The 14,809-nt window shown below is 34.3% G+C and overlaps 1 protein-coding gene across 1 annotated transcript in view; it reads left to right on the top strand.

Moving 5' to 3' along the window:
- Nucleotides 1-14,809, top strand: part of LAMA2 (laminin subunit alpha 2) — a 607,678-nt gene that overhangs the window by 527,038 nt on the left and 65,831 nt on the right. Inside the window, exons 42-44 of the mRNA XM_049695645.1 lie at nucleotides 2,739-2,855; nucleotides 4,306-4,488; nucleotides 9,138-9,292. Coding sequence (XP_049551602.1) covers nucleotides 2,739-2,855; nucleotides 4,306-4,488; nucleotides 9,138-9,292 — 455 coding nt within the window. The remainder of the gene's footprint in view (nucleotides 1-2,738; nucleotides 2,856-4,305; nucleotides 4,489-9,137; nucleotides 9,293-14,809) is intronic.

Below are 14,809 nucleotides of genomic sequence, written 5' to 3'. Positions count from 1 at the left end.
TGATTTGCATTCTGAATATGTCTACCTGGTTCAATGTCAATGGTTATGCAACAAAGGGGAATGATATTGTCAGGCATGTTCACAGTCTACCCTGGCTGTTCTGCTTCTTTCCCTCACTTTATGAGCTCTGTCTCTGACGAACCCATTCCTGGACACTTGTCTTCTGATGTGGGAGGAGAGGATGAGAAAGGGAGAGCCAAAGCTGGAGCGTGTGTGTAACCTTTGAGGTTAGTTGGGTGTGATATCTAGAGAGAAGATGAATGACTTGGCTACAGCTAATGGGTATGAATACTGAAGAAATAAGGAGCGGAAAATGCACTATGATTATAATTTGGATCCTTTTCTTGTTCTCCAAAAATTACAAGTAAAGAATTGGGTTGGATATTTTTTTAACTACCAATAATTCTGTTTCTTTGGCCATGTTACCATTCTAACTGGACCACATGCGTTCTTCCTTACATTTTGATTATAGATACCTCTGCCTCATATATCTTTGCATTTAAAGCCAGCCTTGGAGTGCTTATTTTCTAGGTTTTCATGGCTAACATTTTGTAAGTTTTCCATTTTAAAATCTGTAATTCTTTTCTGCATACAACTTCTATTCATCTAAAGAATTAGACTGACAAAGCTATAAAGTGTTTAGACTTGGTTTGAGAAATTCCAAAAAGTACTTCAGAAAAAAATGACCAGAGTGTAAGAAAGGATAAATTAACAAGAAAATAGAGTCAAATAGCTGAAACAAAGAAATCAGAGCAGGCTCAGAATATTCACATCTTGACTTTCTAGTACAGAAAAAGAGGAACAAAATCACTGCTTTGAAACTTGAGGGACGGCAGTAACAATGTTCTTCAGATCAGTCGTTCTTCTGAATAATTGGCCTGATTACTCTGCCAGTATTTGCATTCAGAATTCATAAAATAGTGTAAACCAAGTGATACCCTTTAAATTAATGATTTTTGCAACTGTACATGTATATCTTGCTTGCCAGAACATTTTAAATGTTTCATTATTTAAAAAGTCAAATACAATCAAGAAACTAAGAAATGAAATTTGTACCGTTCTATTTCCTTAATTGATGAAGACTTCTAAATTAATATCAAAAGGGCAGCCTTTAACTATTCTTAGGGGATTCATATAGCTATCACAGTCATAATCATACTGTCTTTATTTCAGAAAGTATTCTTTCCATAACCTAGTCAAAGATTTTACTTTAGTGCAGTGAAAGTAACAGAGGTATTAAAAGAAAAGTGAATTGTGATTGACAGAGGAGAAAATCTAATTACTTGGAAAGTATATTTTGAAGGACTAGAATTGAAAATAATAATATCTTAGTGACTGAAATGGACATATTGATATTTTAGAGCCACGTTTTGCTGGAATACTTTATGCTTTGTTTTTCAGTGATGTTAGGCCTTTGGCGTGGAACCTAAAAGCAGATGCCTCAAACAATATTATGTACTTATATTACTGTAGTATAACAGTGGTGTAATTCGTCCGCCTATAAAACCCTGATATGAAATGGAGTGGATCATTAATTAATATGTTCAGTACTCTTTTTCACACCCAGTACACTGACAGTTAAGAATCCTCCATCTATATTCCCTTCCCTTTGCTATTCTTCCCAGATGAAGGCCAATAAAGGCAAGCATTGTTCCCTAAGCTGCCAGTGGCTTGTTTGGTTCCTGCAAGAAGCCAGATGCACTACCTCTACAAGGGTGGACACACAATCAAATCAACACTGTTCTGGCTCTGTTCTGTGAGATGTAGTCTCTCCTGGTCTGCCCACTCTGGGTACCAGGAAAGTGACGAAAACAACAGTCTCGGTGTTGGCAAATAACGGTCCTCCCCCGTCCAAGTTGCTTATTTATTTTACTGTTTTAGATAAAAAAGCAAAAGTATTTGCACAGAGAAAACGATTTAACCAGCACAAACAGGTATAAAATGAAAGATTTTAGTACACTGTCGCTCACACCATCATTAACTGCCTTACTTGTTCCATTCCTAGTTTTTATCTGCTATAAAATACATTATATACAAACTAACTTAAAATTCAGACATGTTAAAAATTAGTGGAGAGAAGCTGGAAAATTTACAGTAGTAATATTACATTAGTAATAGTAAATAATATATTTTAATTTTAAAGTAAGCATGCTAAAGTAGCAAGAAAAGACCTATATAAAGCCTGCTTGAAGTAGTTTATAAAATATTATTTTCTCTATAAAAAATTGGAAATGTGCTAGAAGCTATTTATTCATTCTTTTGATTTTTGTTTTTTTCAAATAAATGTTAATAAGTGATGTTTAGTAAAGTTGGGAGATTCTGCTTAACAATCATATCTATTTGAGATTTTTAAAAGCTAATTCAGTGATTCATTTTGGTAATAAAATTTTTAAAATAATGACATAATGGAAGTGATGTCAAGAGGGCATCATTATAAATGCAATAAAAGACCAAATGTGTCAAAGTTTTTTCTCCATAGAAAACCATCAAATTAAGTCAAATAAAGATCAGATACCAAGAAGAAAATGTAATTGTTGAACATGTTGAAGTGTCAAATGGTCATTTAAACACATATTTTATATTCTGGTCTGAAATATATTTTTGGACAGATGCCAATAAAGTAAATCAATTTCTTGCTTTTAACTAAATTTTTATTAAAATAACCTGAAATTTTATATCCATGTATCAGTTCAGAGATGATTAAAATTATTTCATCCTTTTTTGTTTTCTGTTCACAGAAAATGATGAACATCTGAATGGCTTGACAACCAGATTAGACAATGCCAATGTCAGAAACAGGGATCTCCTGAGAGCTCTGAATGATACTTTGGAAAAGTTATCAGCCATTCCAAATGGTAAGCATTCAGGACACTGCAAACCGTGCCAGTGGATATGAACTCTTAAAGGATGTTCTAACTTATGCCTTTTTTTCCTAACACTACATTTGTACCATTGTCAGGCTATTCAATAACAGTTTTCTTACTTATGAATTCTTCTTTGTGAGAATGAGAAACTAAATCGTACTTTACACTGTGATATTTATCATTTATTACCCTAGCTGACATTCGTTGGAATAAATTACAAAAAGGAAAATATAGACATCTTATTATTGTATTGTCCTTCCATGTTTTGACCCAGGAAATCTTATATTGGTGGGAAAAATAAAATCATACAAACACTATTCTCTACAATGTTGATGTACACGATTGCAGCTTATTACAGTACCTACAGTAATAGGTAGAGCCAACTGCCTTTCAGCATATCTTTATTGGCAAAGTTCTGTTACTTAAATGTTTTAGCTTTCAAAAACATTGACATTAAGAATTGAACCATGTCTGTAATATCTTTCTACCTATTACACGTACTTGGAGTTAATGTTTCGTATTAGTTCCTGAAAGCACTATTCTTTTAGGGATACTATTTTTATATTTTAGTAGCATGATATAACAATAACAAGGGTTGCTAACATTTTTTGAGTGCTTATTCAATATGCTTATGTTAAGTGTATGTAATCCTCATACTAATCCTACAAGGTAAATAGCATTGTTATCTCCAGTTTATAGGGGACAAACTTAGGGATACTAAGGGCCATTGTTAAAAGAGGCATATATGATTTGAACCTCGCAGTTTAACTTCAGAGGCTGTGGTCTTAACCACTAATCTACAACATACTATTAGGCACATATATATGTTTTTTATACAAATTATGGTGAAAGAAACACATACATCTACAGAAAACAGGAAATATTAAAACCTTAATGATTTTTACTTTTTTAACATTAAAAATCCTAAGTAACTTTCCCGATTTTCATGTCACCTCTTCAGTAGTAAAGATGTACATAGAAAATTTCCAATGCTGAAAACAAATAAAAATACACAAACACAAGGTCTAATATATCTGAAAAAGTCTCTTTATACTAAAATTGAAACACATTCATTCCCTCCCCATCCCGCCTCAGAAATGCAGATTAAACCTACTTTTGATGAAGCTGTTTGATTCATGTGGATAAACTTCTCTCTTTAATATGTTCAGCAGCAAATCACAATATACCCTTACACAATGAACATTTAGAACAATCATGTTGCTATTTTAAGAGCTAATCATGTATTCATAGCAAAGGTCCCTGAGAAAATTCAATTTAGCTAAAAATGTACTTCATTTGCTATGACTGAATGAGACAAAGTTCAGCCTTTCCCTCTGTGCCTGTGTCCCTGAGGTCAGCCAGCCACAGCCTCTCTTTGACAAGCATGGATTAAGCCAATAACTCCAGACCCTTTGTTTCTCATACCATCTTCTGCTGACAGACACAGCCGCTAAACTGCAAGCTGTTAAGGACAAAGCAAGACAAGCCAACGACACAGCTAAAGATGTACTGGCACAGATTAAAGATCTCCACCAGAATCTTGATGGCCTGAAGAAAAATTACAATCAACTGGCAGACAGCGTAGCCAAAACAAATGCCGTGGTAAAAGATCCTTCAAAGAACAGTAAGATGTGCTTTTTCACTTTGATTATGTCATTTATTTCTTCACACTATAAAAGTATCCTAGACTCATAACTGTTAGAGCAGGAAGGGACCCTCATAGTGGTGTAGTCTGCCCTCCTCCCTTCATAGACTGGGCTCAGGAATTGAGTGCGTGCAGCTCCAGACACAGAATCCAAGACTCCCAGCTCTGCACTAGAGCTTATCTTATTCAAATTTCGTCCAATTGAGAGGAAATTAGGAATTCTCAAATCTACATGATATTTGGTATAGCGATGCCAAATATTTTAAAATCCTTTAGTGTAATTGAAAGTAGTTATACTTGGGAAATTATATCCTCGGAGTTGGTGAAATTCCATAGAACCTAGAGGTCAAGGAGCAGTCTTATTAGCAATCCTGTTAGAACAGGATATTAAATGGGATCAATTTGAAATGCATTCAAATTGGAAAATATTATTATTTTATTACTTAGATTCTGGTTAGTTAACATTATCAGGAAATTAAAATTTTTATCTAGTTTATCAAGAAGAATATTTCTTTACATCTTTTGTATATTGCATTAAACTATATTGAGTTAACAAGGATTTACAAGAAAATGTGGGAGAACTAAATATAATTTATTAATTATACTCAATAAACGTTATGATTTCTAATATTTTTTATTCTTTCAAGTGATAAAATGTTATCTTAGTATGTGATTTCACCAAAGGAGATGCTTGATTCTTTGTACTTGTCAGTCTCAAGAGATTAGCCCGCTTTATATAGCACCAATATATTTATTGGGAGTTAAAACATTTGTAGAGTGTAATAACAAAACCACAGTTATTGGCGTTATACACTGTATAATCCAGATGCTGTTCGACGGGGGAGTGGAGCCTGATTTTTCAGCACCTTTGCCTCAGATCAAAGGCTAATGATGCTATGAAATAATAGATACAACTAGCATGACTCCTTCCTGAGCAAGGAAGAGTACAAACACAGCTGACATGCACTTCAGAGCTAGGGAGAAGGATTTCACTCCTCACTTCTTCAGGGAAAAAAAAGAAGAGATATATAGTTTTAAATTTATTTCTTGTGTAAGCCCAGAGTTAGCTTACCCCTGTAGTTCAAAGATACCATCTGAATAACTGGTTCAGAGTCATGCCAAATCACAATATTTCCCCCCAAGAAATGAATGAAAATAAGTTTTAAAGTAAATGTCACTCTCTCTTTTATTCTGTAAGTTAAGGTATCATTTCATTCATTTTCAGATTGATTCTCAGCTGAGAGTGGCCTTTTTATAATATTTATCTCACTTTTATGATTCTATCATCTATCAAAAGAAATAGTTAATATCTATAAACACTAATTAAACTGGGTCTGTTTCTATCTTATTAGAACATTATAATAAAGCTCCCTTTAATATGAACAATGGCTGCTAAATGCCATGTTTTTGTGGACTTTTACTTGATAACGCTAGTTTGACTTAAAATGGGGTGAATTTGTAATTAGCACCTGTTGTGAAAAGTTCTATTTTTTGATAATCACTACTTTATAATACCTATTAAAAATATTTTCTCATGAATTTTCTGTTTTTCTGTTTTACTTCCATATGAAATTACCTGAAGAAATCAGTATGTATATGTTTACTTGCATACCTTTTAGTAATTTTTATGCTTGGTTGCCTATTGCAAAAAGCTTCAGCTTTGCATGTTTCCAATGTTTTAGTATTGCTTTACACATCAGATAGCTATTCTTTCCAGTGTCACAGTATTAATGCTGGATTAATAAAGGAATCTTTCCTTACAAAAAGTTAGTATGTGAATATATTTGACATAAATATTTTAATTGTGCGTTTGAAAAGTTAGTGAAATATCTGTTATCCATATAAAAGTAGAAAATTGAATGCTCCCACAGATTCAGCTAAATTATGATGCTTCTGATAACATATATGCAGCCACTGAAGTCCAAATGACTTCCTTCTAGCAGGATTAAAATAGATTAAAATCTACATTGCTGTTGTTGCTGTCCCCCCCTGAAGCTCACTCCTCCCCTTACAAGTAATTATTCTCAACTTCAAGAGCATTATATTTGGAGATGCATAAAACAGAATTAATAAAATCAGATCTTAACAAGTGAGCAATCACTGGAATATAAAAATATTCTGTCTTAAACAATTTCATAGTTTAAATTCCAAGTCTAAAATAAAACTGAAAAATAGAAAATAGTAATAATAAAATCCAGCATATCAAAACCTCAGAAATACGATGAAGGCGGTCCTCAGTGGAAAATGAATGCAATGACATTACTAAAAAGCATTGAAATAAACAATTTAGGCAATCAACTCTAAGTCAGACAAAATAAAATTAACTAAAAGAAAGAAGATAAAAAAGAGTTAATGAATTAGAAGACAGAAAATAATAGATGTGATAAATTCAAGTGGTATATCTTTAGGAATATAAAGATAAAAAATTTTAGATGCCTGACAGGCTTAATAAAGAAAAATAAAGCACAAATAGGCAAAGTTCTGAAGGAGATATAACAAGATAAGGGAAGAAATTTAGCAGGTAAGAGAAGACTTAGCAAAACTCTAGGCTAATAAATTGTAAAGCCTAAAAGAGATAGATAATTCTCTAGTAAAACATTGTTATTAAAATCTGTCTTCAGCAATGATTTTAAAATCCACACAAATAATTATGGAAGAAAGTGAGAAGTTTTCAAAAACTACTGCACAAGAGAGCATCAGACTCAATATCACAGGTTATTTATTTTTAAAACCTCAAGAAGATAATTTCCATATGACTTCGACTGCTACAGAAGATAGAGGGGGAAAAAAAGTAGGGGATGGGGGGACCTCCAGGTTCCATTTTGAAACATTTGATAAAAGCTTCTGGGAGCTTTAGACGAAAAGGATCCATTACTTGTCTAAGTAGTCCCTGCATAGCCCTTTTTTCATTCTCATGAATCTAAATCTAAATCACTTTTTCTCACTTCTAGAATAACTTTTAGAATATCAGAGTAATATTGGGGAATATTAAAGGAAGGGAGAAAATGGATAAATGGTTTATTTAAAGTGTAAAAACGGAGGGGTAACTGTCTTTATGTTGAATACCTATACAGTTATGTAACAAGAGCTTTGACCTCAATAACCTGCATTTCAGAAGAGTCAGTTCTTGATCTAGCAACTCTATTAGTTGAAGTTAATAATAGACCATGGGCCTTCCCTGGTGGCGCGGTAGTTAAGAATCTGCCTGCCAATGCAGGGGACACAGGTTCGAGCCCTGGTCCTGGAGGATCCCACATGCTGCGGAGCAACTAGACCCCTGCACCACAACTACTGAAGCCCACACATGTAGAGCCCGTGCTCTGCAGCAAGAGAATCTACTGCAATAAGAAGCTCGCACACTGCAACGAAGAGTAGCTCCTGCTTGCTACAACTAGAGAAAGTCTGCGCCCAGCAATGAAGACCCAATGCAGCCAAAAATAAATAAATAAAATAAATAAATTTATAAAAATAAAATAAAATAAAATAATAGACCAAGTTCTTTTTAAACATCACTAACTATATAACTCATATTTATGAGCATGAGTTCAAAATACTTACTTCAAAACCGAGTTTTAAAATAACTTACTTCCTTTCTAGCACATCTGATTCATTCCTAAGGATTAATTCCCAGATCGTTCATAGTTCATCAGAGCCAAAAGCCTTGGACCTTAAGCAGTTTCTCTTTTTCATCAGGGTCGCAGTGACAGAAAACAGAACAATACACACTTGATCAGATAATTAATGACATGGTTTGGATAAGACTGCCAGCATCCTAGGGACAGAATAATTGATTTTCCATGTGTCATTTGCCCTCCTATGAAAAGCACAAACTGGAAGTCTAAGGATCAGTGATAACCTTCAATTATTTTAGGGTTAAACCCCTTTTAAAATTGTCAATATTCAACCTTCTTTAAATTTTAACTACAAAAGTGACAGTTTAATGTGGTTCAACCTAATGTAAAGAGCAGGAGAATCAACTGTTCTTCAAAATGAAAATGAACTGCAGCATGAAAGATTTAATTAAAATATAATATAGGCCTTCAGTCAAAGGATTGTTCAACATTGAGATGTTTTTCAGAAGACATTTTTATAGCTTTTCTCGTTAAGATGTACAAAGAAAGACAGTGAGAAAAAGAAGGAAAACCAATTTTGTGTGAGAACCCTGATTTAAATACAGTTCTGGCTTGGACAGACTAGGTGACATTTTACAGATGCTTCTCCAATTCCTTGATTCTATGACTAAAGTTCTATGCTATAAAGGTTAGCTTTGGGGCTGAAGCTAGAAATTAAGCATTGAATTAGTTCATCATATTCTCAATCTTCAATGCAAATTTTCACCTCAATCACGAAACCAAAGTGTTGGCCTTCTTTCTGTAACATCTCCTCCTCTGGTCTGCTTGAGTCCCAACTAAAATATTTCCATTTGCCATCACAAACTGCTTCAACTGTCATGGGCTTGCTTTTGTCGTGTGGATGAGATGAAATCTTTTCCATTATTTACTTAAGCATACTGCTATTTTCATTTCTGTGTATGTGTGTCTGTGTGTGCATGCATGTGCATGCGTGTCTGTGTCTGTGTGTGTGTATGCGTGTGAGTGCATGGTATGCGCTAATCTTGTTCTATGCAGTTGCAGATGCAGATGCCACTGTAAAAAATCTAGAACAAGAAGCTGATCGACTGATAGATAAACTCAAACCCATCAAGGAACTTGAGGATAACCTGAAGAAAAACATCTCTGAGATAAAAGAACTGATAAACCAAGCCCGGAAGCAGGCCAATTCTGTAAGCTCTTTCTGCTTTCAGTTATCAGTAAATGATTGTAATTTTTGGTGTTATTCCCAGAAGGAATACCTTCCTTCAGTGTATCCTGTTGAATGATCTCTGGTTCTTTTCCTTTAATTTGAAGCTATTTGCAGGTGAGGTGGGGAATGGAAGATTAGATATTTTTCCCATAAATTTCAAAAGACATTTCTTGAGAAGAGTAATCACTACTTACTATTTTAGAAATGAAAGTTCTGATATATTTTATTATTGTTTGAATAGAGTTAATACAAACTGTAAGAATGAAAGCCTGGTTTTTGTGTACTAAAAAGGCATGGATGAGAGAGCCTTGCTCTTAATGAAAGCAAAACAGGCCAACCAGTGAGGCTGTAGACGGAATGAACAGACAAGGTTATAAGGAATAATAGCATAGAGGAACTATTATTTTCTATATATTCTTTTGTCTGAGTACAAGCAACCAAAAATTATTTTGCTTACAGTTTCTACAATTTTTTGGAGGAAGAATAGGAAATACTTCACTTGTCTCAAAATTTTTCTCTTTATTAACCCAGTTAGAAGACTCTAAGGATAGAGGCAAAACTTTCTAGAAGGTAGCATCTTAATGAACCAGGACAGAACTGTAAATGCCAATATGAAACTTTAACCTTGTGAAGTCATCTTATGATCTTTGTAGAAATAGAATGAAAAAAAATAACAGTTTTCATGTTATCAGGCTTAAACTGAAATCTTTTTAGATACCCAAGCCTTCCATCTCAAAAATTCCATTTTTTGATACAAATGAACTTATTTACAAAACAGAAACAGACTCACAAGCATAGAAAACAAACTTAATGGTTACCAAAGGGGAAAGGGGAGATAAATTAGGAGCTTGGGATTAACAGATATACATGATTTTATGTATTATAGCTAAACAACAGGATCCTACTATATAGCACAGGGAACTATATTCAATATCTTGTAATAACCTATTATGGAAAAGGATCTGAAAAAGAACATATATATGTGTATATATATATATACACGTATATAACTGAATCACTTTGCTGTACATCAGAAGCTAATAAACATTGTAAATCAACTGTACTTCAATTTTAAAAATTCCATTTTTAAAATTTATTTATTTTTATTGACATATAGTTGATTGGCAGCATTATATTAGTTTCAGGTGTACAACATTGTGATTCAATATTTTTATAGACTATACTCCATTTAAAGTTATTACAAATAATGGCTATGTTTCCCTGGGCTGTATAATATATCCTTGTAGCTTATTTATTTTATGCATAGTAGTTTATATCTCTTAAACTACTTGCCCCTTCCCCTTTCTTCTCCCCACTGGTAACCATTAGTTTGTTTTTTATATCTGTGAGTCTGTTTCTGTTATATACATTCATTTGTTTTAGTTTTTAGATTCCACATATAAGTGATAACATGGAGTATTTGTCTTTTTCTGTCTGATTTCAGTAAGTATAATATTCTCTAGGTCCATCCACATTGTTGCAAATGGCAGAATTTCATTTGTTTTTATGGCTGAGTAATAATCCATTGAATATATATACCACATCTTCTTTACACGTAGGTTGCTTCCAAATCTTGGCTATTGTAAATAATGCTGCTCTGAACACTGGGGTGCATGTATGTTTTCAAATTAATGTTTTCATTTTCTTCGGATATATACCCAGGAGTGGAATTGCTGGATCATATGGTAGTTCTAAAAAGTTCTATTTTTAAGCAACTGTGAAGCCAAAATGACCAGAAATAACCTTTCTTAATCCATAAACTTATTTTTTTAGTAAGTGGCCAAGAATATGATGCCCAAGTGACAGTATATTCTTCTCCCTCCTTATACATACCTGATATCTTTAAACCAGGTCAAGACAATAAGTTCAGGTTGAACCTTGAAAAGGAATTCATGACTAATTGAAGAGAAACCTAGAAAATGACAGAAAGATTAGTGAAGATGAGTAACTCAGAGTAAAAGAAGCAGATAGGGTTGAGAAGACATACATTGAACTACAATATGAGAACCTTGCAGGCAGTAAGGATGACAGGTGAGCATTGTATATGTGAAGCACAAGGTGAAAAGAAATCAGATGTTACTCCAAGGTTTGGATTTTTATTTAAGATTTAACCAATGCAGAAAAAGCATCTCCTATGCACAAGGTTACATGCTGTGAGGCATGTTCTTCCACTCGAATAGTTTATGACGCCATAGAAGAAATAAGATATGTACACAAATAACTCTAAGATAATGCAGAATATTGTGCTACATTCCATGAGCGCTGGGAAGTGCTATTAAGTTTCTGAAAGGAAAGATCACCTCTAGTCAGGGCGGGAAGATTTCCTGAAGGGAAGGATGAGCCAGGCTCTGAAATGGGATAGTGCTGGTCATGGGATGAGAAGGTGAAGAAGGAGAACATTCTGAGGAGAGGGAATGACTTCAGCCAAGGCAGTGAGAAAAGGAGGTTTCAGGGTCATTTCATGACAGAACAGTCTAATTCGCCAAGACTATTGTTAGAGTGAACATTAAACTAGAAAATTCAACGGAGGCCAGGTTTTCTCAGGTAAATTGAATGGTAAGTTAAACAGTTTCTTTTAGCCACAATTGTACCTGAGATAAACCTCATTGGTGAGGAGAAGCTGAAAGTTCTTGAACATGAAATGCAATATAATCAGAACGGTGATTTTTGAATATGAATCCAGAAGTAGTTTGTGGGATAGATGAGAGAAACTAGAAAGAAGGAAGCAAATTTAATAAGAGACCCAACTGTAGCAGTGGCAGTGGTAAGAGAAAGAAAGAGATTGATGTATCCCTCCTGTATTTTGCCATGTTAAGTTTGAAGAAGCAGTAATAGTAACTGTTCTCTTGTGAATTCCACACTTAGCCACATTTTCTGACTTAGTTACCAAGCAGGGAAATCTGTACATTTTCATTATTTCTTCATTGTAAAGAAATCTAAATATATGCCTATATATTCATCAGTTATAAATGCTTCCTCTTCCCACCCCCACCCCCCTGGAAAGAAAGATAAAATTCTGGCATGTAAATATATAAAACCTGTCTCAAAATACAAAATGAAAGAAAGGTGTAAAAGTCATGCTTGAAAAAGCAATCATTGTCTGTGCCTTTTAAGGAAATTTGTAACTACCTTTAGAAATGGAAGTTACAACAGAGTTCTTTGTTTTTTGTAAGATGTTATAAATTTGTAAGCAGCCAACGTTTTTTTCAAATGGGTTTTGTACTAATTGAAGATTACATTTGCCCGATTTTAGAAATATATTTGTAATCTGGCGTGTGTCTGGATGTGGCCCTAACACATATTCAATATGACCAAGAAATTAAAGACATTTATTTTAAAGTAGATTTCCCCTTGTTTGTTGACTCTGAAATTGAGTGGCTGATACTCTTTTTAAATGAATGACCTAGTTAACTGGATGAAAAAATGCAGTGAAAATTCAATAGATATAATAATGAGATCCTCAATAATGTTTGAGTTCATGATGACGAATTGGTAAATAATGTTGTATGAGAAATGCCTCAGAGAGACCTACTTCTTAGTGATTTTTGTTTAGAAGTCTTACTAAAGGTTCACATTAGAAATAACAATAATTAGTGGCGGGGGTGGTGGTGTGATGAATTGGGAGATTGGGATTGACATATATACACTAATATGTATATAATGGATAACTAATAAGAGCCTGCTTATTAAAATTCAAAAATTCACACACAAAAAAGAAATAACAATAATTGATAGCAACAAATATCTTAAGAGGATGTTTGTATTTCAGAAATCTCTCCCCTCTTATGAGAGGATCGTATGTCAGAGGTTTCTTCTAGAGAAGTTTATAAATATTGTCCTTTGATTTACTTGTCTTAAGGTATATAAAACAATATAATTGGAAAACAAAACACAAGGTACTTAAACAGAGAGATTAGTAGCTATTGACTGGTTACAGATAGTTTGTCTGAATATCTCAGATACTGAGGATATATTCAAAACTGTAAGCCAGAGAACAGAAAATCCAGAGGATTTTTATAAAAATGTGTAAGAGTTGAGCAATATGTTACTTTACAAGATTAATTCCTGGCGTATTGGGTATAACAATGCCATGTTGTTCAGAGATCCATATATTTTTTATATGTAAAGTATGCCATAAGGCAGAGTAATTTTAACTCCTAGAGATGTTAAACACCCTTAGTTCTAAAATGGCTACTCAGACTTTCAGTCCTCCAGTGGAGTTTCATCAGTTGAATTAGGCTTCAGTACTGGTGCTCTGTCTACAACGCTTTGAGAACGCCGCTTTCAACACTCCAGTCATGGAATCCCCTACCCTTTTTACCAGGTATACCCAAGCAAGGGCAGAAACATCCTGATCAGTCATGCATTCCACCCATATTCAGTCACTTCTTCTCTAAACAGTAACCGAGGAGTATTACTACATTGTGTTCTTTATAACACATATGAGTTATTTGTAATAACAAAAGAAATAACCAAAATAACATATGATGGCTAGTTTAATCACAAATAATAAAAATGAGTTATACCTTTCCCGGTTCTGTTTCTCTGCAAGTCATTTTTTTTTTTCCTGTTAAAAATAAATAAATAAATTTTATTAAGTCAGTTTGATCTTTTTTAAAATCTCTAACAAATTGTACAGTGTGACATTTTAACCGTTATCAGTTCTATTTTGAGATTATTCCTTCTAATAAAATTTATTAAGAAAAGGGGAAAAAATTCCTTGATACAAATCTGTTGTCAAGCCTTCTGGACTTGATCTGTGTTCTTTTGCAAGTCATTTTGATTCATCTACTCTTAGCATTTTATGTAGAAGGGAAATCCTATCTTACCTTTGTGGAACAAAGAGCTACCTTCTTAACTGAAAAGCACACAAGCAGGAAGACTAACTCTCCAGGGCAGAGAGCAAACACTCTGGTGACCAGTACTGTGCTCCTCAGTTGGCAGTCTGGGTCCCACCCTTAGAGGGAAGGAAAGGACAGGGAGAGCAGTCTAAGCAGCAGTCGTCCTAGATTATTCCAGCCCCAGCCCCACACAGAACTCCGTTAGGGTGAGCCCCTGTTTCTTTCCAGCACACTGTTTTCTTTGCTTGGAAATGCAATTTGGATAGCAGATTAGGTGAGGAAACAGTACAAGTATATGACTTACACAGGATCCGCAGGAGATTCAACAGATCTGCTATATCCCTGGGAGTTCTCAAACATAGATGAATTTACATATTTGTCAGAACCAAAAATCTCTCCTTAGCTTTCTCTTTTGAATCCAACCAATTTTGAATCCAGCACGTCCTCTGTGTAGTCTGTACCACCCCTGGAGAGGGGTGCTGGCGCTGCCTAACACCTACTCTCTCATTAGACTCTTCAAGACACCTCCTTGTCTCACCATAAGATGGAGACGGGTTTGGTGTCCTAGGCTATCTTGTTTGGAGTTTGCACAGCCCTTTTATGGAGGTAACAGTAATAGCCGTTGGCTTTCTCCAAAGTGTGCAAGGTGCTATAAG

The sequence above is a fragment of the Orcinus orca genome, chromosome 12 (assembly GCF_937001465.1).
Source record: "Orcinus orca chromosome 12, mOrcOrc1.1, whole genome shotgun sequence".
NCBI classification, from domain to species: domain Eukaryota; kingdom Metazoa; phylum Chordata; class Mammalia; order Artiodactyla; family Delphinidae; genus Orcinus; species Orcinus orca.
Note: the sequence above shows the minus strand (reverse complement) of the source record. Positions and strands in the feature narration are given on the sequence as shown.